At 38.6% G+C, this 24,412-nt stretch overlaps 1 protein-coding gene across 1 annotated transcript in view; it reads left to right on the forward strand.

Moving 5' to 3' along the window:
* Window positions 1-24,412, forward strand: part of ITGA8 (integrin subunit alpha 8) — a 109,168-nt gene that overhangs the window by 18,401 nt on the left and 66,355 nt on the right. Inside the window, exons 7-14 of the mRNA XM_082754700.1 lie at window positions 507-632; window positions 1,769-1,813; window positions 3,531-3,574; window positions 4,653-4,709; window positions 4,899-4,951; window positions 10,174-10,379; window positions 12,534-12,725; window positions 23,891-23,936. Coding sequence (XP_082610826.1) covers window positions 507-632; window positions 1,769-1,813; window positions 3,531-3,574; window positions 4,653-4,709; window positions 4,899-4,951; window positions 10,174-10,379; window positions 12,534-12,725; window positions 23,891-23,936 — 769 coding nt within the window. The remainder of the gene's footprint in view (window positions 1-506; window positions 633-1,768; window positions 1,814-3,530; window positions 3,575-4,652; window positions 4,710-4,898; window positions 4,952-10,173; window positions 10,380-12,533; window positions 12,726-23,890; window positions 23,937-24,412) is intronic.

Genomic DNA, 24,412 nt, shown 5'->3' on the forward strand with positions numbered 1-24,412 from the left:
TGTTTTTGATGTCGTGATGTAGCTGATTCCTAGACTCTGCCTACCAACTTGCCTCTTGTCAGCCTCATTGATGTGTGTTTGATGTGTGTTTTTTCATAGCCATTAAAAAAGGAAGATCTGATTGATTATGATGGTAGGGGATGCATTGAATTTTCCATTAAGAAATTACTTCCATTTGTCTATTAAATTTAAACTCTACAGCTGCAAAAGGTAGCTGTTCTGAAGAGGCTGAGCCTGAAAATGTTTGATTTTAGTTTGATTCAGCTCTGTGAAATGTATCTGGAGTTGGTTTTTGTGATTGTTCAATGCAGAATCAATGCCTTGATGTATTTATTTACATGGACTTGTGAGACTTTCAGGGTAATGATGAAGAAAGATTGAGAGAAGATGCCTAATCTTTGCATTTGTGCTATATTATCCCTTGAAGCTCTGTTTTTATGTTCTGCTAGCTCTGTTTTGCGGCTGTCCTTTGTGTCCCTTTCATTTATGAAGCTGTTTGAATTCAGGTCAGGTAATCACTGCAAGCATTGCGGATATCATTGCAAATTATTCCTTCAAAGATATTCTGAGGAAACTAGCACGAGAGAAGCAGACAGGAGTGGCACCACCCACGTATGATGACAATTACATGGGTAAGCTAAGCTCTTTTTCAGTTAGCAATATGTCCTAAAAGCAAGGGGCTTATATAAATGAGAAAACAAGCCCTAAATTACTAATGTCCCAATTGTGAGATGATTCAAACACATTATGCCTTAAGCAGAACAACAGATCAGTAGTTTGCTTGTGACTTCAATGGAATGAAGAACATTCTTCAAGTTATGCGCAACAACAGGTTTTGAAAGTTGAGATCTTAAATGTCTGATTAGGATTCTTATTATTTGATCTTAAAAAAATAACCACAAATACCAACTTTTCCTATTTATATTTTCTTTCACTCCAAGATAATGGTTTGAGTTTAAAGTAATTAAAGACTATTTCAGTTTTTGATAGATAAATAAAATTCAGTTCTGCAGTACTTTCATGCAGTACTACATAAACACCCAATTTATTCTCACTGCAATTGCTTACTTGAATTGTGTCTTTTAAATAATATAACACTGTTTGCATATATTATGTAATAAAAAAGGCTCTTTGTATCTTTCATTTTCACTAAGAATTTGCATGATATTCACACATCTGTGCATGCAAGACAGTTTTTGCTTCACACGATTATAGAAAAAATGGAGTGGAATTAGAAGGCAAAAATACAACCTTTCATCTCTGCCCATAGATTTGAAATTGCAGTCACTGATACAATCCTGAAGTCTTTACTTTGTCAGCATCAATTATCTCATTGGTTTACAAAAGCCTCAGGAGGTATTCAACTGCATCTTTGGAAATCTTGGAAATCTATCTTCCATATAGAACTAAACCAGGATTCTCACACAATGCAGGACCGTTATGAAGACCAAAATTTTGTCAATAGCTGTTAGGGCAAACTACTGTACTACCTCCTGTTTTTTTTCAGAGAAAGTATTAAGTATTAATGCTTTGGCAGTTCATCTGGGGAGAGGAAGGCTAGATCTATTATTCTTTGAGATCTACAGTTAATTAAGTCATAATAATGTGATAATTTTCCCTTTTTTCCCCACACAGTTCTAGAATACTAATTTTAGAAAATTTATATTCTGATGATCAGATGAGCTGACAAACCTGATTGTCCTTTCACATTTTTTGAAAGAAATGGTTTAACTTTTTTTTTTTTTTCTTGTGATTTATTTTTAAACAGGATACTCAGTGGCTGCTGGGGAATTTACTGGAGATTCTGAACAAGGTAAGAAGCCATTTACTTGAATGGAAACCACATGGCTGTGCACCTATTAAATTCCTCTGTTTGGATCTGTACACAGGTCCACTTTTTATGCATCTGAAACACTGGTGAAACTTAAGCTATCCGTGCCCAATATTCTTAGAGGCAAATATTTCCTTAGAAGGTGTAGCATGCCAGAGCAGAATTTAAGTGACCTAAACGTCTGAATCTGCTATGGTGGTATCCTCCTGCTTGTGTGTCTGTTCTGCAGAGCTGTGACATCACAGGTGGAGCCAGCTAAGCTCACTGAATTTAGCCAATTTGGTGATGTAATGAGTGGAACCAACTGTGCAATCCTCTACAGTTCTGTGGCCTGTACTTAAGTTACTCAGCAGCATAGAGGCTGCTGGAGCTCAGCACCTGGCTGGAGAGATGCAACCTAGTTTGGCAATGTCTGTGTGTTGAAACATACATGTACATACAGTTAGCTGTGATCCCTGGTGTTTCGTACCTTAGGAGCTATATATCTTGTTTAAGGCTGACAGTCAGAAAGTATTATATAAACAGCAGATTTCTTGGGAGTATGAATAGCTCCATGGTCCAGACTCACAAGTCAATAGATACCCAGTACATTTCTACAAATGAAGCCAGCTCCCCAGAACTGCTGCTTAATCCCTGTAAAGTTTAGAATTTCCTGTCCTGAGCCACTCTGGAGTCAAGAAGAAAAAGAAAAAAAAATTAAAAAAGACACAATTTTGAGTGCAATGCTAAAAAAATAAAATAAGGAAAAAAAATAAAAAAAGATATGCTTATATGCTTCTGACAGTGGAAGACTGCAGCCACTATATGATTGGCACAAAGAATTGCATCGTTGGCTGACCTCACAGTCCTTCATTACTATTTTCATCTCCTCTTGACCAGACACATTCAACCAAAGGGAAGTATATAAACCCAAAGCAGAATAGGTGAATGCTAGGTCAGTCAAGGAAGATGTCTGAGGCGCTCTGGTGTTTGAAGCTCCTTCTGCTGTCTTCTGCTCTGGGTATTGTAATGAGGGAAGGTTTAGACAGTATGACTGCTGGCTGTGGCTTTGCTCTTTTCTTTGTCTTTTTTTCCCCCACTAGTTGTTTAAGATTTGGCCTCTGAGTGGAATCATGTACTAGAGAGCAGCTAGGTCCAGTGTTTCATGTTCTAGTTCAATTAATTCCCTCAATACGACTCACAAAAACTTGCTTGTAATGCTTTTAGATAGCTAGCGTGTGCACAACTTGTCAAACACTTTCATGGCATCAAGCCAAACAACAGATGGGAGGGAATGTTGTGCAGCCAGAAAGAAAAGGGGAATTTGTAATGACAATCATGTTTAGCTTCTGTATGATAGTGTGTGTTGCCACAGCTAATTCTTGTTTGATCAATCCACAGCTGTCAGGTAAGAAGCTGAATCGGAGTAAGAGCTTTATTGGACTGTTCCATGCTAAGTAGGTGGAAAGAGACTTCTGGCTAGGTGTGGAGTGTATTCAACACTTCAGATGTAGTATTTCAAGCAACTAGATGCACTGGATGAATGTTAAAATCTTATGAATGAATGCCTTGAAGTGATTTGCAGGTGTTTCTGATACAGATAAAAAACCAAAATCCTAAAGTTATAATGTATCAAGGAAGATTTAAGTGGCATGGGATGCATGTTGCATGAACTGCTCAGATAGCATAGCCAGTTCATTGCCAATTGTTTATCTTTCAGAGTTGGTTGCTGGAGTCCCAAGAGGAGCACAGAACTTTGGCTATGTACGTACTGGACTCACGTTTTATCCTTTATATAGTGAGAATGACATTTATAGTGAGAATGCCATTAGACCATTTGGAAGGTTAAAGGCTATATTATATTTTCAGTCTCTTTGAGCCTAAACTTTCTAATCAAATAAAACTGCCACTGGCTTTTACACTCAGGCTTACCTAATTGAGATGAAATGCTTACTGGCATCGGCTTTGAATATTAAGCTCTTACTCCATTCTGAAGTCTGTTTTCAACAGCCAGTTACCAGCATGCTTTGAGTACGAGTAGTATCCCAGTACCCACAGGTATCAGACCCTGGCCTAAGTTTACCCATCGGCTGGGGTATTTCATGTGCAACTTTCTGTCCACAGTAGAGAGAAGTCCACGTTCTGATTATTCATACACGGTGTTTGTTTTCAGTGTTCTTTTTAAGTACATAGACTGACTACCAAATGAAAGGAGGTACAGTACAGTTAGAAACTGAGAGAAGGGTGATGTGTGAATACACAGCTTTTCTATCTTAGGAAGAAAAAAAAACAAGTTTCAGGTGTTTCTGATTGGGAAACAGAAAGATCCCAGCCACAGACACATTATCTAGCTTTGTGGACCCCAAATTCCTTGTGTCTCTGGAACTTATTGATACCATTTTTCAGACGAAAGGTGTGTATTTATGTATGTATATGTATATAAATGTAAATGTATGTTTATATGTATCATATATATTATATGTTTATTATATATATTTATATATATATACACATATGTATATATATTTTTTTTTAATTTCTGTTTTCGTGCCTAATAATGTAGCTGCTGATTATCTGATGTGCTGTGATTTGCAGCTGTTCACATTGTCTGGTAAGGAAGGAAACAATTTTTTCCCCAGTTTCTTCATGGGGGAGTTGAACTCATAAAATTGTAGTGATTTATCCAAGATAACACAGGAAAACTGTGGTGCAACAGAAAAGAATTGATGTGTTTTCTTGACCACATTGGACCGTCCTTCTGCATTTCACGTTGGTTTGCAGTGGTGCTATGCTGTATCATCTTTGTCTGTGCTTGAAACTTTCCATATCTTTCTGTTATCAGGTCTCAATCATTAATTCTTCTGACTTGACCTTCATTCAGAACTTCACTGGTGAACAGGTAATGTCAAGCAACTATGTGATGAAGTATTATATATCAAGAGGATATAATTTCATCAATATAGTTTCAAAAATACATAAAATGTTTACCTCTTAGAACTAATAACCATAGAAACAAAGAGGTTTATCAGTAAAAACTTCTTAAAAATTGTTATGATATGAAAGCCTATCTGTTGTTTTTTATTTCCAGATGGCGTCTTATTTTGGGTACACTGTTGCAGTATCTGATGTTAACAATGATGGGTAGGTTACCAAATATATTCAGCTCCACTGAACATCCATAGAAGCAATGCCTGATATTTATTAATAACCACAGTTTTTCAGGTGCTTCATGCCTCAAAATGCTTCTTTTGGCTTCTCTGCTTTTCTGATTGTTCACTTAGGTTTTTTTTTTATGCAATTACAGTGGCATAAATATTTTCAGGCCTAGTTTAAGTTTATCTTCCTGAATATTTATTCAAAGCAGCATGGCAGAGTGTCTAAAGTCTTAGGAAACAAATCCAAGTAGAGGTAGAGTGAATAAAACTGCAAACTGTTGTTGGGGAGAGAGATGCAAGCCAAAAGTTCATTCTTCCATTCTTAGAAGCAGGTAAGTAGACCATTCAGAGCTTCACTTCTCAGTTTTAAGAGCTTTTCAGTATCATTGGTTCCTCTTTGCAGTGCCTGCTGGCTGGTCGTCCATTTTCATCATCTAGAGGTCCAAAAAGTGTCTATGATCCACAGTTGTTATGACAGCCATTGTGCTTGCCTGAGGGAGAATGCTGCTTAACTGCCAGGGTTATGCTTAATGACACTGGCCCCATTCAACAACACTTGCTGACTTTGATCTTACGTAAAATCCGATTAAATGCTTTAGAAAATCAGGACTTTAGTAAGCGATACTAGTAAGATACTAGCTTTTTAGAAAGGAGTTAAGGATTAGTGAGGCTCAGAACCTTGTAAGCCTGCATGAAGGTGAGCTAGGATTATATTCAGAGCTTTTCATACTCTTTCCTATTGCAACTTGTCTCAGCTTTGTCTATGCTTTGTTCTTGTCATTATTTCTTATTAGGGACATAAACATAGTGCATTAAATACTTTCGCTGGGCTAAATCATTACTTCCCATCAGGGACTAGTGAACCCTTAAAGTTAGGGATATAAGAAATGAGAAAAGGAACAAGGTGATCAAATGTTATTGTAGTTCCAAAACTAAAATGGGGTGGAAAAAGGCTTCAGCAGTTCCTGTCATATCTTTATACTAGTCAAGTTGCTCCAAGGCTCTGAGGTCAGATTTTGTCATCATACTTGAACTTTCTAAAACTATTTTTTCTGATACACTGAGTCAGGATTAGTTTAGTGTTACTGCAAGGCGTTACTAACATGAAAGGATGGAGAAATATTGATCTTAGTTACAAAAGGCACTCATTAGACTTTCAGGGAACTTATTAGTTAACTTCTCATTGAACCAAACTATTTCGTAGACAGGTTATTTCCTGTGAATCACAGGGTTACTTGGCAGGTCTCATATTTTCTGTGTACCTCTAAGACCACAGTTTATGTCAATAATATAATCAAAATGCTGTTGAGGCCTGTGTGGTCTTCCAGTCTATATCTTAAAAGAAATCTAATGACTTTCTCTGAGATCCAAACATCCCACAGAAAACAAAACACAAAAAGCTCTACATGATAAACATGTCTGATTATATATAGTCCATCATTGCTGGTTTGCACATATAGTCAATGGAAATATTTATCTGAAAGGAAAAGTAAAACTGGAGGGAAAGAAATAAAAGCAAAAGGGAAATGTCCACTTCAAATTCACATTTTTTTTCAGCTAAAGACAAAGGAGGTAGTGATGACCTTACCAGTAGCAGAAACCTGATTAAGTCATATAATGAAAATATTAATAAATATGATGAATTGCTCCAATAAGGCTGAAGATGTGGCTCTAAGGCTTATCCTAGGAAAATATTTCTGTAGGCAGAACAGGGAAATTGAAGGTATTATTTCAACTACCCTTTTGTTGCCCACTGCTAGTAATCAGAAATCTTCAGTGAAACTTAACAAATCAAGCTGTGCCATCAACTTACAGGCTGAATTCCTAGTGAAGAGAAAAAGAGAGAGCACTCAATATAGAGTAAAACAATTTAATAAAAATTGTGGAATAAATTGTTTACTGGTCTTTTATGGAGCCTCTATCAAAGCTTCCCACAGTTATACTTTGACCTCTTGACACTTCCCATACTCCTGTTTTTTATTACAGGGCAGCATACAAAGCAACCTCATCCAGTCTCAGCAGGTGGTCAGTTTATGCTTTTAGGGAAGCAATATTGGCTAGTAATGTTTCTGTGCTGGAACAAACATAAATACACTGATTCCTGTTAACTGCACCATCATAGGCAGTGACAAAATAAATCTAATGGTGCAGTTCAAAATACTGCACACTGAACTGCCCTTTTTGATTTAATATTGCTGTTAAGGGACATTTGCTTTGCTTTTGTTGCTTTTTAAAAGACAGGACGTCACCCTGAATTTGGCTCACAACTCCACTTCTGTAAATATAAACTCCTATAGCTAAAAGCCAATTGAAATTTCCTCCTTCACCACTAAAAATAAATAATTCCAATCACATGGTGCTTGCAACCAAACAAGTGACTCATCTAGAGTGCTTGATGTCTAAATACTTACATTTAGAAACTGTAAAAGGTCCTAAACAACTGACTGTAAAGCATGGTGAGCAATGATTGCTTTCTTATTACCCACTTGGTGAGACACTGGGAATAAGAGAATGAGGCTAACAGAGAACAAGGTAGCTGAAGAATCCTCTCTGTCTATTGTATGTTGCTATGACAGTGGGGGTTAAAAAAAAATAAAAAAAATCCTTCTTATAGAGGACTTGCTGAAGCAGCTTATCTTGACCTGAGCTTGGGCACTAAGAAAGAAGAGGGAACAGCAAGAGGGTGAGGGCTGGAAGGTTGGTATGGGTGGGACATGCCAGACCTGGAGGGAAGGCCAACTCAGTGCTCTGGGAGCTCCAGGTAGCTCTGCTACCCATAACAAATCTAGAGGTAGGTCAGTCTAATTTAGATGAGTGCCTTCCTCCCACCTTTCCCTCTTAGCCATCTTAGCTGCTGAGTTTTGGTCCTGCTCACTGGACTATTCATGCATTTTATATGATCATTGTCGTTTCTTTTAACAAAGTGGAAATTTTCCTAGAAAAATAACCCAGGACTTTCATCTGAGATGTAATAATCCCTCCATAACAGACTCTAGCTCCTGTCTGCTTTCCATCTTACCTGGTGACTCTTGTATTCTGCATTGGGCTTCTGCTTAGGGAATTTTTGGCCATGGTGGACAATGGATAGTCTGCCTCTCTCTCCATTTTAGGCACATTGAATATTATTCAACTTCTGTATGGCCCCCAGTTTCAAAGGTATCTAGGTATCTACTTATTTTACATTGATGTACTGGGAGCTTACTGGCTCTGAATCTTTTGCTTCCCTACCACTTCTAAAATATCTTCCCATAGCCTTACAATCTCTCATTTATAAAATTTTAATTGGAGCCAAGCTCATCTTTTGCCTCATGCTTTACACAGCACATAACACCATGGGGTCACATTATCAGTGTGAACATGTGGACTGCGATGTAGTAAAATTACAGATGATAATGCTACCATGCAATGCTTTTAGTACATGGCGTACATAAAATAACTTATGAAAAAAGAACATTAATGATCTGTTTCTGTTGTTGCTGTTGTTTCATGACAACAGCTTCAGCTGACGTTCTGTCCAAGCCACTAACACCTTCCATTAGCAGAGAACTTTTGATGTTTAGTGTGGAAGGAAAACCCCACCTTTGCTGTGAAGTCAGCTTCTGCTTCCTTCCTTTTGTAGTTATCCATGCAACGGAGTAATATCTGACATATAAAAAAGAACTGTACAGAAGTGACCTAACACTTTGAATTACAGTTTCCTTTGTGGAAACATCTATAAAACTTAATAGAAAAATAACATTTTGAGTAAGTGCTTTGTCACAATTTACAGAATGTGTAACTTCTACCATGTGATTAGAAGGCATTCAAATGAGATATTCTCTATTAAATTCTGTGGTACACATCCTAGAACAATAGTGTATATCCATGGTAGAGTAGCAGCTAAGCTACTCCTAGGACATGCGTCTGTGGTTTTGTTGTTGTTTTCTATCAGGATTAGGAAAAACACTGTAGTGCATTTTTCCTAATTGGTTTGCTAATGAATAAAGCCTCTGTGAAAACATCACTATTCAGAATATGGTGAAGTGAGCATATAAAGTTTTCTGTGATTTTTACAAAGTTGGAACAAAGTTTCATGTTAAAGATAGAGAATATGTTTTCTAAATTTAAAATGCTAGGATTAAGTAGTAGTAGACCTTTGCAATAACAGAATTCCTTAATATGGATGACCAGTGCCACTGAATATAATGGGAATTTTTCTGTTAGTTTACAGGGGTTTGAACAACCTTCAGAAATTTATCTGGTACCATTGTTTCATATTTCAAAATGATCTATTATGAACATTTCCTCTTGTTACATGTCTATCAATCTTGCTTGATTTTATTATTTTCTGTCCAGTAAAGCATCTTTTTTTTTCTTGCCAAATAAATGTTGATAAGATGCAACATATCTTTTGATTAGTCTGTCATCTTTTACTGATCCTTCTTGGACTAGCAAAACATAGAGATTAACTTTTCCCTTTAAGCTTCATATTACTATGACTTTTTGATATCTTTTCTCTTTAATACTTAATACACCAAAATAACAGCAAATAACATAAGCACTGCAGCTACTCTAATATTCAACAGAAGATTCTGTTTTCAGAAATGAAACTTTGGCTTTTTCTCCCAGCTTACATTTGAATTAGTGATGAGGAATTCTCTATGGTTTGATGTTCTGCCTGTGTTTCATGTGTATTACTTCAAAAATATCCTGGCAAGTGGCAATTTTTGGTCTGTTGTTCACTTACTGATGTGTAGCGTTAAAAAAAATCTACAGTTGATACAAAACTTTGTCTTTCACTAGCGCCATTAGCAGGATAGATCTACTGAATTTGTTCTGCTAACACAGATTACCTCTGAGTTAAATTCCGGACTTCTGTATCATAAACTGCAAAGTATAGCATTTCAGTGTCTATCGTGGGCATGAATTGAAGTACAATAATTTCTATTTAAATCTTAGCAGAAAGTTTTTTGCTGTGAGGTTGATTGAACACTGGAGCAGGTTGCCCAGAGACGTTATGGAGTCTCCATCCTTGGAGATATTAAAAACTGGAGTGGGTACAGCCCTGGGTAGGCTTCTCCAGTTGACCATGCTTTTACCAAGTGGTTGCTTTAGAACTCCAGAAATGCCTCCCTGCCTCTTTTAGTTTGCTTCGTGTTAAACAAATGCATGAACTTTGTTGGTTTCCTCAGTCTCTCAGTGACACTGATTTTTGTTTGACTTTTCCAGTTTAGATGATATCTTAGTTGGGGCCCCTCTCTTTATGGAACGAGAATTTGAGAGCAAGCCTAAAGAAGTTGGGCAAGTTTATCTGTACCTGCAAGAAAGTGCTTTCCTCTTCCAAGACGCGCAAATTCTGACCAGCACGGAAGTGTTTGGTAGATTTGGCAGTGCAATCACACACCTTGGAGATCTCAATCAGGATGGATATAATGGTAATTTTTATATAATGTGGTAACATATATATGTGTGTGTATAAAATGGATATTAAAAATGGCTAAGCAGTGAAGATGAAGTGTCTGTGCAGTGCCTGAAAAAGGCGTTTTACCATGTAATTGCTTTTGAAAGTCGTGAGGATTTACACTAACCCTAATGAAACTGGTACTGAGGGCCAAACCATAAAAAGCTTACTTTTAGGACAGTCTTATTCAATACAGTGCTATTTTTTACCAAATGCTAACATGTTCATTTGAATCAAAATATTATCTGTTGTTTTATAAATATAATTAGATTTAAATACTTAGTTAAGATGTTGAATTTGTTTAAAAGCAGCGTTCTCTTTCTCTCTTCAAATGCTTGGATAAATCGAATAAGGCTTAGTAACTGGAGCAGGAGTATCTTGCCCACAATGAAGGAAGAGGACAAATACAGGCATACTGTTTTGGAATCAGGCTTCCACCGATATTTAGGCACAGAAAGAAACAGTTTCATGGTGGGATCTTTTCCAGATACCACTAGCACAAAAATAAATAGCAAAACATTCACCAAGTAAACCGAGAGCCAGAGTTCTGGAAAACAGTCCAAGTAAACTAATTTGCTTAATTGTATGAGATAGCTTGGATGCTTTGAGCACCTAGAGTTAGGCTCCTACTCACGGTCAGTAACATTCTCATCTTACCTACATGCATTTTCTTACGTCCTGTTTCCAGATGCTAAGGACCTACAAGGAGACATCTCTGCATCTAAAGCCCCAAGGGGTTTTTACAGGTGGAGTTATTTTGAACAGTAGCCTTAAAGATACTTCGGCCAGTAAACTAAAAACAAAGGACTTAGCTCCTCCTTTTGCACAGTGCTCTAACCACTAGACTGTAGGGCTGTGTGGCAAATGTGTGTCTCCTGTGCAAGGGATAAGTCATCTCTGGATACATAGGATTTTACTGGGGTTCAGGGTGCAGAAAACTCCAATCCCATCTTGCAGAAGTCAATGGGCTGTGGTTGGTGAGAATACCCTCATTGGGTTTTCTGGGAATCCCATTTCCCTGGAAGACCCAGCTGGGCTGAACCCCATGGTGAAGACTTTCTCTTTCCTACCTGTGAGCAGTAGCAGATGCCTTCAGCTTCTCCAGGCAGGGAAGGTTGGTCTCCATGGCATTCTGGTAGGGAAGATGTATTCCTGCTTGTATTTCTTGCTGTATAAAGAATGCTAAGAAGGATCTAGAGCTGAGGTATTCTGCTTCATAATTGAAGACATGAGTCACAGAGCTTTGTTGCCCTCCTCCCTTCAGAGGGAAGGTAGGAATTCCAGGTGCAAAAGTCAAGTTTAATAAAGGAGTCTAGTGTCAGCTCCTTGATGAGATCCTAAAAATTAGAGCTGTAGATAGTGTTTCCTGTTGTCTAGCTCAGCTAGTTCAGCTGCTGAATCTCAGTCTTTGAGTCTTTGACTCTCTCCACTTCTATCATGATTCTCTCCACTTCCTATGTGTTAGAATTGTGAAGAGCTTTGTGAGTTCCACTTCTTGGATATGACACCTCATTTTTTAAGTATTGCAGTGCTCAGTTGCATAATACACAAGGCCTCCTATTTCCTCCTCCTCCATTTCTCAATAACATGTTGGCTTGGTATAGATAAAACCTTACATTTCATTGTTCTCTTTTGCATACTAACACACCGGATGTTTGAGAGAGGTGGGGTTTTTCCCTGTGTTGAACATTTTATCAGGAATAATAAAATTATTTTTCTATAACAGCTATTCCTTATTAACTAGGTGATAGAAGAAATCAGGGAAAAATTTTATCTGACTAAATAAAATGAAGTGGATTCAGGCATTCATTATGTCTCAATTTATTAAAGCTTATTAAATGTCCTGGAAATGCAGTAGAGGAATACAGTGTGGATTGGCAATTTAGTACAATGTTATAACACTCTCACAGGATGAGTTTGTAAGCTTTTGTCATAAAAGTTTGATACATAAGACATCATGAACATTCTTGAATATTTGTCCTGAAATTAGAATTCACAGAGAAGTACAGAATGCCATAGTTTTTGCATGTACATGGCAGAAACCTTTTATGTCTGTTTTCCTGCGGGGACTTAATTCTTGCTTTATGTTAACTGTGCCTATTCTTTTTATTCTTTTACTGTGCTGCAGACATTGCTATTGGTGCACCATTTGCAGGTGAAGACCGAAGAGGGAAAGTGTTCATTTACAATGGATACAGTAATGGGTTAAATACTAACCCTTCCCAGGTTCTCAATGGAGCCTGGGCCTCACAGTCCATGCCTTCGGGATTTGGCTTCACTCTGAGAGGAGACTCGGATGTAGACAAGAATGATTACCCAGGTAAGATTTTTCCATTAGAAAGGGAATTTCATACTTCCATCCCCTGGAAAATGCATCATGCCTAAACTGCTCCTTTTGGAAGGCAGAGGTCAAATTAACGAATAGACATATTTTTGGATAGTTCTAGCTTGCTTTCCTGAGAGTTAAAATCAGACAAAACAAATACTCCCTTTCCTGTCAAAAGACATGATCAGAAAGTCAAGAAAGGGCTTAAACAGTTACATTAACATAAAACATGTGAAGTTTACAATACAAGCTTAACCCTTTCCCCTCACTGAGTGCTCTCAGCTTATTGAACTTGTAAGGTTTCCTTCATTCTGGCATTCTTTCTTAATTAAAAACATGTTGTGTTGTAGAAAGAGATTGACTTGGTAGTGTTGCTAAGTTGTTTTTTGCTGTCCAAAGAGATGATGGGCTGTATTTGGGTTCTTAACAGCTTTGTTCTCATTACAAAAAACAGAGAATGCAAAGACATTGCTTAAAGACAGATATTTAATTTGGGCCTTTCCATGTTTTTTTTTTTGTTGTTGTTGTTTTCATTCTGCTGTGTCAACTTTTCCTTGATTCTTTCTTATTAGTTTACCTGATGTGCATTTGTCAAGTTGGTAACATCAGTTGAGTTTTGCTGGGGAGGAGGTGTTTGGTTTTTAAAAGAGGAATGTTCCTAGCATCCAAGTAGTCTGAATGTTGAAGATATTTTACATGTGTTTGTGTTTACTCTCTCTCTTCTGAAAACAAATCTGTTTTGTTTCTTTTCATTAGAATTCAGAAGCTTAGCAATAGCGTGCAATAAAACATCATATTTTTTATTGTGAAAGGTTCATCCACAGTAGGATGCTAAGTCTTTGTTTTCTAACTCACTGTGAAATCTCTCTTGTTAGCCTGGGTTGTTTCAGGCTAACGTTCTTAAAAGTTGTGTTCTTTAGAAAGGGAAAATTTTGATTTTCAAAGGGGCAAAAGTGTGATCTCTTTCGATTTTGTGATGGATTGTAAAAACCTTAGAAGAGTTTTGCTTTTGTTTTTCTCAGATGAGGAAGAAGGTTTCTGGAAAGGGGTGTTTATGATAGAAATTACAGTCTTACCCAACAGAAAAGCTGACTGCAGAGTAATAAAATGAGGCTATCACTTTAAGTGAGAGAAACTTTAACATTTAAGAGAAAGGACTTTAAACAGCGTTCTGACTTTTTGTTTGCATATTGTCTGTGATGCTATTAATAGTTTTTCATTGTCCATGACTAATGAGGTTGCTTTGGACAAGGGAGGTCTTTATTAAAGTTCCAGCATTTAAACATTTTCTAAAGCACACACAAGGCCCCCCAGCAAAACCAAAGAAAACAGGATATTGCATTCCTTACATTTCTAAGATTGGAAAGATAGAGGGAAAGGAAAGATTCTTTCAGATCTTCTTTGAGTCACATTGGGAAGCAAGAAGAGTAGAAGTCTACCTACTGTATAAACCACTTTTTGTGGAGCATCTTTTAAGCTAATTAATGAAAAGTTTGGATGATGGGACTCGATCTTTCTAAATGTGCACCGAGGAGGTTCTGTAGTCAGTTCACTTGTGAGATTTACTGGATTTATCCTGCCTGTCATTGTTGGCTCTGCTATACATCCTACTTGAAGAATTTCCCATTGTGATATCAGCATACCATGAGTTAGATGGTTTGGTTTTGTTACATGAATTATTTATTTTAGAAATAGAACACAAACCTACATTTATCATAATTAGCTTTTTCCTACATCCCTCGTTGAGTGTCTGGATGAGCAGTCCTGAGCACTGGTGAGAATCTGTCAGAAAATGACACAAGCAAAAAAAAAAAACACACCTTACTATTAGCTGACCACCTCTTCCTTAAGTCATACACTTGAAGCACCAAAACAGAGCTGTAAAAATAGCACAACCATGGCACGGTATTAGCACAAGAATAGAATACCTTCCTGTGGGTAAAAGAAAGAAAGGAAATAATATGGGGAAATGCAAGTCCAGGACAAACACACTAGGCAATGAAACAAGTAACCCTTCTTGTGTCAAAAAGCTTTTCTTTTCTACCTTCTGACGGAAATCCTGAAGGGCTGCCCTTGAATGAAGAGGAAAGAAGGGACAGAACTTTGAAAGAATATGAAGGAAGTTTTATTTTAGATGTCAACTGAGGGGCAGGGCATTTGCTGACTTTAGAAGGACTTGCAATTCAGTGCTTCCCAAACTATGGGTCATACTTGTGATTCAAAGAGGGTTGTATAAAATTAGGAAAGGATCTCAACATTTTTTTACTGACTATATTGTAAACTCAACCATTTTACAGAAAGAAAAGGTTAATAAAATCAGGTTATATTGACTCATCATTCTCAGAAGTTCAGTTCCCTGGAGATGTCTGGCTGAAGGTATAAACACATATTGCCACAGTCTAAGGTGAGAGTCTCCCAGCAATTATCTCTTCTATGGTCAAAGAGTGGTGTGAAGACAAATAAACTCAAAAAAGGATCATGCTTTCAAGAAGTTCAAAGCTTCAGACACTAGTTTGTGAGGGCTCCTTTAATTTAAGTGGTGCTGGTACAATTTTCTTGAGCCCTTGTGCCTAACTTTGTTCATGATGCAGGCATATCCCTGGCTAGGAAATGAGAGGCATTTCATTTTTCATGCACTGTGTAGCATTTTCAGAGCTTTTAGAGTTTCAGTGCTTTGTTAAATCAGACGACAGATTAATGTTCTTGGAGCAGCACAGTGGATTCACAGACTTGGAGGCCAGAAGAGACCACTTGCCTGTATGGCTTCCTCTCACAGATCACTGAGCTTCATCCTGGACTCTCCCATGAGCCAGCACACTTAAAGACTCAGTTACAAGTTGGGGAATACAGTTTCTGAAAAGTGAGGATGAATCACAGTCTGTTTTTTCTCCTATATTTTAGTAATTTTTTAGTAGGGTCAGCGTACAGACAGGGCTGCTTTTCCTTCTCATTAACGGTCCTCTCAGTGTAATGACCATCTGTCTTCAGCTGCCCTGGCATAGATATTAGTGCTGTAAAAGTAACAGACCTCTTCTCTGAGCATTGTGAAAATACAGGGATTTTTTTAACCTTTCAACAGGGAAGATTTAGTTTTTGTTATTAAGCACAACCCTAGGTTTACATCTCCACAGACTTCCAGAGCAGGACTTCTGTAAATCATGTCAGGTTCACAGACGCTGCAGATTTTGTGTGCCCAGAACTACTCCTTTATCTACATAGCTGGGGTGATAATACGCTAGCCTCTACTTTGCAGGCCCAAAAGCAGTGGGAAACTTTCAGCCCTGGGAAGCACCAGGGGTAAAACCCTGTGCTGCTGACAGGTGTGTCTCTCGAAGGACATGCAGCTGCCCCCTCTGCTCCTTTCTTTGTGGTCATATGAGAGTTAGGCAAACTTTATAGTTTAATACAGTCTAAATTTGACCAAACGTTATAGTCAGAAAGGCTATAAGGAAGCAGTAACAGGAAGGTAAATCAAGCATGTCAGTCAGATATGTCAGTCAGAAGAAAAAACAGAAGAACGTGCTGTACTTCCAGATGAAGAGGCCGGAATGTAAATTCAAGAGGTAGATTTTTGGTTGAAGATCACAGAATCATAGAATCCTTTAGGTTGGAAAAGACCTTCAGGATCATCAAGTCCAAATGTCACCTGACCTACCAAGTCCCATCACTAAACCATGCAACATCCGCACATCCCGTAAATATTTCCAGGGATGAGCACTCCACCACTTCCTTGGTCATAATGTTCCGATGGGATAGCCATGGCATTCTCTGTAGCAGCACCTCTTCAAGGTTTACCCAGGATCTTTTGCAGTCCCTGCCTCAGCACACCTTTCCTGACTGCCTATGCCTATGCCTATCTGAACAGTCTAATGGTAACTTTCAACACAGTTACCACTCCCTTCCCAGCTAAATCTGGAGCGTTTAGGGCCCCTTTGCTCTATCCTGAGCTTTATTTGTGTCACAAGGCCTGGAGCAAGGATTGAGGTCTCAGCTTAGGTTTGCATTTTGAATTGTAGCTTATTTTATGTATTATTTTATCTATCTTTTCTAATTGCATAGTTAGAAAATGCAACTAGTTAGGAAAAATAAACTCATTTCTTTTTGCTTCTGGGAATCAGTTCAAAGCTGTTCCCAACTGAGTGCTTAAAGTCTGTGATTATCTAGGTGATGGTGCTGCACTTCCAGCTGGTTCATCTATCTGTGCAGGGCTCACGCATTTGGAGGCTGTGAGGTTTCCACCCTCACATTTGAGCATATGCTCAGTCACTTGATGGCTGATTATAGCTGAGCAAATAGTTTATAATGAGAAACTTGCTCAACTCATTAAGCTTGCTTTCTTCTTGTGGCATATCCTCCGGCAGACTGTGGTTTGTTCAAATGTTTTTGTGAGCCAGGATTGTTTAACCAGTTTCTTTTAACGGTGTGGGTGGATTCTGAGCAGTGCTCTGGATGAATTCGCTATTCAAAGGCTGTTGATAGTTAATTAGTTAATTGCTCAAATACATTATGCAATATGGTTTCTGTTCCCTGCCTGCTTTGACACTTGTGTAGGTCTTCCCTATTAACTTAGAGATTCCCCTGGAATAAGTGTCACTGAAACTTGATGGTGATCAAGGTATCACAGTTTTAAACAAACCCAGTTCTGTTGGCCTGTTCTTTTTGTTATTCTTTTTAGTCAAGCCTTTTTCTGCCAGGGAAATGGATAAAGGCATCTTCAGGCCTCATTATTTTGGGCTCAGTTATTATCTTAAGAGTACACATATTTATATTTAATAATTCAATTAAATAATATAATACAAACAATTTACTCTAGAAACATTTTAAGAAAGAAACAAGTGTCATAATCAGACAAAATTTCCTAAGAACTTCAGCAATTCAGTGTAATCATATTAAAATAGGAGTATTTAGCAGCTCCATCTGCTAAGTACGTTAACTCAAACAGTGGGAAGAAAACACTCAAGTTTCTTTCTGAGAAGCAAGGGTTCTTCAGTGCTCATAAGTTTTTGAGAACAATAGGCAGCATGCCAACGATATCACAGAGTCATAATCTAGTGATGATTAAATTATGAAATTGGTCCAGGAGATTTGTGGAAGACAAACAAGTTTAATCAATGAAAAGTTGCATCTGCTCTGGTAAGAAAAGAGTGCTGAGCGTGGGAGCCAGAACAAGGGCGTGGGTTCTGCCAGCAAATGCAGAAGAGCTGGTGTTTCTACCAGCTAAATTTGTCTACACATGAATAATCAATCAAAAATATAGTGACAAGCCAAGAATCTTCTGAAAATATGTTAATTTTACGATTAACAATTGCACAAATGATCTATTTAATTTATAGACGTGCTTTTCTAAAATTCTTTGAGTTATTTAATGAAATTAACAATATTTTCCCCAACAGAGTATAAGAATAAAGCAGTTAATAACAGGAAGTAGGGATTGACTGAAGTGACAGGACATGACCTGCCTCCTTTTGAATTTGTTTGTAGTATAATGGAATGAATAATAACACTGCACTATGAAAGGGTCTCATTCAGACAAAACTGGAGCATTGAATTAGCCTTAGGTGTTATTCTTAACAGATCTGCTTCCAGAATGGTTTAAAAACATGAGGATCGAGACAGTCGAGAATGGTACAAGAAAGTGATTCTGATTTGGGTGGTGGTTGAGTGTCATATTCAGCTAAAATTCTTGAGTAAGGTTGGCTGAATTGGATAAATCCTGTGTCCTTCATTATGGTCAAGCCTTTAGTAATGGCCATTTAAAGGGAATGTTATTCTGGCCCTTTCTTACTGTTTAGTGATCTCTGAAATCCTAGAAAGCAGAAATAGAAATCTGATGGTGGGGAAATAAAAAAGAAGAAAGGCTCACACAAAAAAAAATTAACAGGGTTTTCAGTTATGCAGTTTCCTCACTCTCTTTTGTGAAATTTCCATTAGCACCTACACTGATAGGATTCTTAATTGTTTTCCAGTTACTATTTCTACTATGCAATTAAACTGACAGACTACACAATATGCTGTTTAAAGCTGCCAGCAGAACATACTGAGCCCATAAAGCAAACACTTTCATGCCTGTATCCTGATAGAGTTGTGGCGGGGCAGTGACTCATCTGTCTGTCGTTTTCATTTCTGTGTTTCTGGCAAATGAAGTGTGTGCCAATGGTGCAGTTCTTCGCTGGCTGCTGTTCTTGGCCCCCATCTCCCCATGAAGATGACATTCCGTGCCTTGGCCACATCTCTTGGGACTGCTGGACAGACTCCAAACGAAGGGTGGAGTGCTGAGCATGCCACACGTTCCTCCCCCGCTTAAGGCTCCCTGGGGCTGCATCTCTCATAAGGGATGGAGATGTCCTTTAAAAATATCAGGGGATCAAAGAATTTGCTCAAGTTAATAAATGAGTTGTTGAGACTGGAAGTAGAACTCTACTTCCTTCAGTTAGTTGAAGGTTCATTCAGCATCGTGGCTGGGTTCTGCCCTTTAGCACAGCCTTTAAGGTCTGGCATGGCCACGTGGAAGGTACAGGTAAAGAGATAAGCTTACAAAACCCATCGAGCATTTTGGTTATGAGCCCTACAGCTCATTCATGCCACAGCAGCAATGAGGCAGAAGCACACCAGCCCTTCCTTCAGCTCTGCTTCTCTGAAGGAGGAACAGATGGTAAAAGATCTTCTCATTGAGTTGGCATAGACAAAGTCGTCATTTACCTGAATCTAGAAGGATTCTCATCCTCCTGAAAACATGAAATAGAGAAGGAGTGAAGGCCATTTTGTGTCAGATACCTCTCTCTCTTTCTTTCGCTATTTATAAATGTTTTATTCGGACCTTAAAAAAAAACTACTCAGAAATGCAAAGGTGCAGTCAGAAGTTTTCATATGCTTTCCTTCAGGCTCTGCTTGGAAGGGTTACACTTCACTATGCTGTTGCTTTTTTTTCTGTGTAATTCCAAATTCTTCGTTAAACCCTTGTTTTCTAATTAGTGGACTTTATATCAGTGACATTGCATGTGTAGCATTAACAAGAAATGAATAAAAACAACTTCTCTCTATTTTTAGGAGCGGAAACTTGCCAAGCTGCAGATAATTTAGACATGCTTTTCTTTCATAGAAATGTTTAATAACTTTTCTTCTTCAAAACGCACAACAAATTCAAAACTTCTGCATATAAGTGATCTGATTTGATGTGTATTCAAATCTCTTGGATTTGTATCAGTGTCAAAAATGGTTTGTTTTGTTTTGTGTTTTTTTTCCATTGAGAAGTATAAGAGTTGACCCCAGAAAGCAATGAAAGAAAGAATAAAGCTACATGCTCTTTAAGAGAACAAGTAAAAGCAAAGCCTAACTCTAATGGATCTTCCACTAAATCCTCTTTAATATATAATGACTTGCTCCTTATGTTAGCTCACAGATGTCACTCCTGGACATAAGTATATTTTATTCTTTGCATATTTATTCTGAAGTCCACTTTTCCTTCTTAGTAGTTTCATGCTGTTGTGGTTTAACCCAGTGGGCAGCTGAGCTGCTTATTGCCCCCGCAGCTGGATGCGTGGGGAAGAGAACTGGAAGGGCAAAAGTTAGAAAACTCATGGGTTGAGATAAAGACAGTTTAATAAGAATGGAAAAAAAAAAAAATTGCACACCCAGCAAGTGATGTATAACACAGTTTCTCACCACCAGCCGATCGATGCCCAGCCAGTCCCCAAGCAGCTCCCCTAGCCAACTCCTCCCAGTTTTATGTTGAACATAACATCTTATGGTACGAGATATCACTTTGTTACATTTGGATCAACTATCCTGGCTCTGTGCCCTCTTTGTGCACCCCCAGCCTTCTTGCTGGCAGGGCAGCACAAGAAGCAGAGGAGTCCTTGACTTAGTATAAGCACTGCTCTGCAACAACTAAAACATCGGTGTGTTATCACGTCTATTTTCATTACAAATCATACAGTTAAAAAACAAACAAACAAACAAAACATAACATATGTACAAGCTACTATGAAGAAAATTAATCATATCTCAAGCAAACCAGCACACACTCATTCAGACTCTTTAGCTGAAGAATAATTATGGCCAAGAGTATAAAATAAAGGACATGTCAGGGAAAAAGTACGTTCTTGCAAATGAGAACAGGATGAGCATAGTCTCAGCTGTCCTAAGCATTTGTTCAAGTGGAGCTTTTATGATGGTGCCATTATTGAATGTCCTCATCTTTCTTGCTGTGTCTCCAAGCCTGGCTGAGGTTGCAATGCAGAAAGACTGCTCAGTCTTTTGGTGACTGGGGACTGTCATTGTTGCTCTAAAACCATTAGCTTCTGTTTTCAAATAAGCTGGGTTCTGTCCCAGAGAAACCAGGATTTAACTAGTAAGCAGCTGTGCAAAATTTTCGTCAATGTCAAAGTGGGGATGCTGAGGTAGTGGGGACACAAGTTCATACAGCTGTAGATACTGAAATTAAGATTTCACTCAGACTGCGGAGGGTAAGTATCTCTCACAGACTCATTCTTTCTAACTTCAGGTTCAAACAGGCTACGGGTTATTAAACTTGAACTCAAGTTGTGTGTTCAAGCTTTACCTTGTGTCTGTGAAGGATTGGAGTGCTTTATTTTTTAATGAAAAATCAGATTATGAAGTCATCGCAATTCTAGAATACAGATAAGTCATAGATACCTGCTAGTTTTGTCAGTGCCATAGCACAGCCCTGTAATGAAACCTTTTGACTTATCTAGTCTGGTATGAAACAGTACATATCCTAGGTTAAGTCAGTTGCAGAATTCATAAAGAGAATCCAGCTGGGAACAACAGTTTTAATGTAAAGTCCTTCCTTCTTGTCTCACTTTCTGTTCATAACACAATGTTGTTTTTTTGGAAAAAAAAAAAAAAATCTTTTTGGGTTACTGTGCATACTGTAGCTGTTACAGAAAGTTCTGCTGCTTGTGTTGTGGAGCCTTTATGATGATAGGTATGTCTCAATCAGTTGTTCATTTAAGAGGAAAATATCTTTAGGTCTTGGGAGTGTGAGCAAGCTCTCTAGAAAAGCTGCTAATGAAAAGGACTCATAAATATCCAAAAAAGGAGACAGAAGCAACACTTATTTTCTGCTATTTAAAGTATTTCTGACTCTGAAGCATGTTTCTGTAAGGCCAATGGAAGCAGAAAAATGTAAATGTTATGCAAAAAGTAGATCAGACCCATAAACTGTCCATGCCCTCTCTGATGAGGATGTTAATCAGTGGAATCTATTGTAGGACAGGCTGTTGCCCATGTGGAGTGCTTGTTTAAACTTGTTAAATCCTGACCATCTGAAGGGCAGACAGCACTGGAAAACACGCTGCCAGACCGGCCCAAACCCACCAAGCTAATTAGCACCAGAGCTGTGTCATTGCGTTATGCTCCGTGACTTCAGTGCCTCTAAGCACACCCACGCTCAAACGATGGAAACAGCAAGAAAGGGTTTGTTTGTCGACCCTGTATACTGGTTTCATGAACTCAGATCAGCTCAGAGTGCCAGGCTGTGCCCGGCCTACCGAATGGCACGTTTGTAAATCAAACCATAGGATAGCAGCAGTAGAGTGAAAGAGGTACCCAGCTGGGCATTGCATTAGGGCGTATGAAAACAAGACAAAGCTCTTTCCCATTCTTGATCTGTGCTCCAGCGAGAGGCAGCAGGAAAGCTGAGCCTTTGTTCCCTGCTGCTTGGCCCCAGCTTTTCTCCAACAAGAACTGGAGATCTACGTGATCTTTCCAGCAAGCCAGTCGGGATCTTTCCAGAGAGCACTGTGTGGGGACTCCAGGTAAAAGGAGGAAATATTTGGGCCTGTAGGATTCCAACCCAGGCCTGGTAACAAAGATGTGCCCAAGGCCCAGTGAAATGCTAGCACTGTTGACCCTATTTGTTCCAAATCGTGACTTGTGATGGCTTTCAACTGATAACTATTACAGGCCTTTACACACCCTATATGATGCTGAAAACATTAGTAACTATGAAATTAGCCATTCTCCAACCTATGCCTTGTTTTCATGGTCACAGAGATGTAATTTCCTAAATTAATGAACAAATGACTTAAAGCACAAAAAAGGATTGGAAGGAATGTCAGGAAAGAACACGGTAAACTTTCAATGTGAACTGCATGGGAGTGACCAAAAAGTTGGTTTTTATCTCTATGTGTAATGGGCAATTAGTGGTTTGGGATAAAACTGAGAACAGCCCTGAGGACAAGGACGTGGGGGGTGTTGGTGGATGAGAAACTCAACATGCGCTGGCAACATGGGCTTGCAGCCCAGAAAGCCAACCCCGGGCAACGTGGGCAGCAGGGCAAGGGAGGGGATTCTGCCCCTCTTGTGAGACCCAACCTGGAGTGCTTCTCTCAGCTCTAGGGCCCACAGCACGAGGAGGACATGGACCTGTTAGAACAAGTCCAGAGGGGGGCCATGAAGACAATCAAAGGTCTGGAGCACCTCTCCTATGAAGACAGGCTGAGGGAGTTGGGGTTGTTCAGCCTGGAGAAGAGAAGGCTCCAGGGAGACCTTATAGCGGCCTGCCAGTACCTAAAGGGGGCCTACAGGAAAGCTGGGGAGGGACTCTTTGTCAGGAGGTGTAGGGATAGGACAAGGGTAATGGTTTTAAATTAAAAGAGGAGAGATTTAGATTACATATTGGGAAGAAGTTCTTTACTCAGTGGGTGGTAAGGCACAGGCTGCCCAGAGAAGCTGTGGATGCCCCATCCCTGGAGGTGCTCAAGGCCAGGCTGGATGGGGCTTTGGGCAGCCTGGTCTGGTGGGAGGTGTCCCTGCCAATGGCACGGGGCTGGAACTGGGTGATCTTTAATGTCCCTTTCAACCCAAACCATTCTGTGGTTCTGTGATTCTATGAAAATGCATGGAAGTTGAAGGCATTCTTCTTACTCTTTAATACAAACTGCAGAGAAGCAAAATTGTACCATGCCTGACCCCGTGTTAAACAGATTCACACTGACTGGATACAGACAAGATATTTATGAGCCAGTCTTGTCCAGTCTTAAATGTTTTCTTTAAGATAGTAGTGTTGAAAAAATTGCTAAGAAAGTGGGAATTTCCACATTTGTTTCATGTTACTGCATTCTGTATATTAGTAATCTTATTTAGTATGAATAAGGCTTCTATATAGTTCTTCTGAAGCTGTTTTCTTTCTCCAGATTTAATTGTGGGTGCATTTGGAGCTGGAAAAGCAGTTGTTTACAGGTACGTGATAAATACAATGGATTTTTAATTTTACAGCTTCAGTGGGAGATCTGTGAATAAACAAATATCACATTTCTTTGTTTCCCTGGTGCAACGTGTAAAAGATGCTGATTACAGATGATAAATGAAACATTGTGTGAGCAACAAATGTTTTACAAATTTCTTTTTTCTCATGCTCAAAACTTCCAATTTTTCATGAAAATTTCCATGGTTAGTCTTAGTTCAAGAAACTCTTTCTGGAATGCTTGACTCCTCAGTTAATTTTAAATTAGATAAGAAGAGAAAATGGTGTCTTTCCTACCTTTAAAGCAACTTCACACAAAATTCTGTAGAGTCAAAAAGCTCATCCTACAGCTCATCAGAGAGAAATTTATGAAGCACAACACTGAAAATTCATTTATTTCTTGGAGGAATGGTACTAGTAAGAAATTCATTATTCAAATGACTCTTGACTCTTTGGAGGTCATGCACATTAA

Source organism: Aythya marila, assembly GCF_965140915.1.
Source record: "Aythya marila genome assembly, chromosome: 2".
Taxonomy (NCBI): domain Eukaryota; kingdom Metazoa; phylum Chordata; class Aves; order Anseriformes; family Anatidae; genus Aythya; species Aythya marila.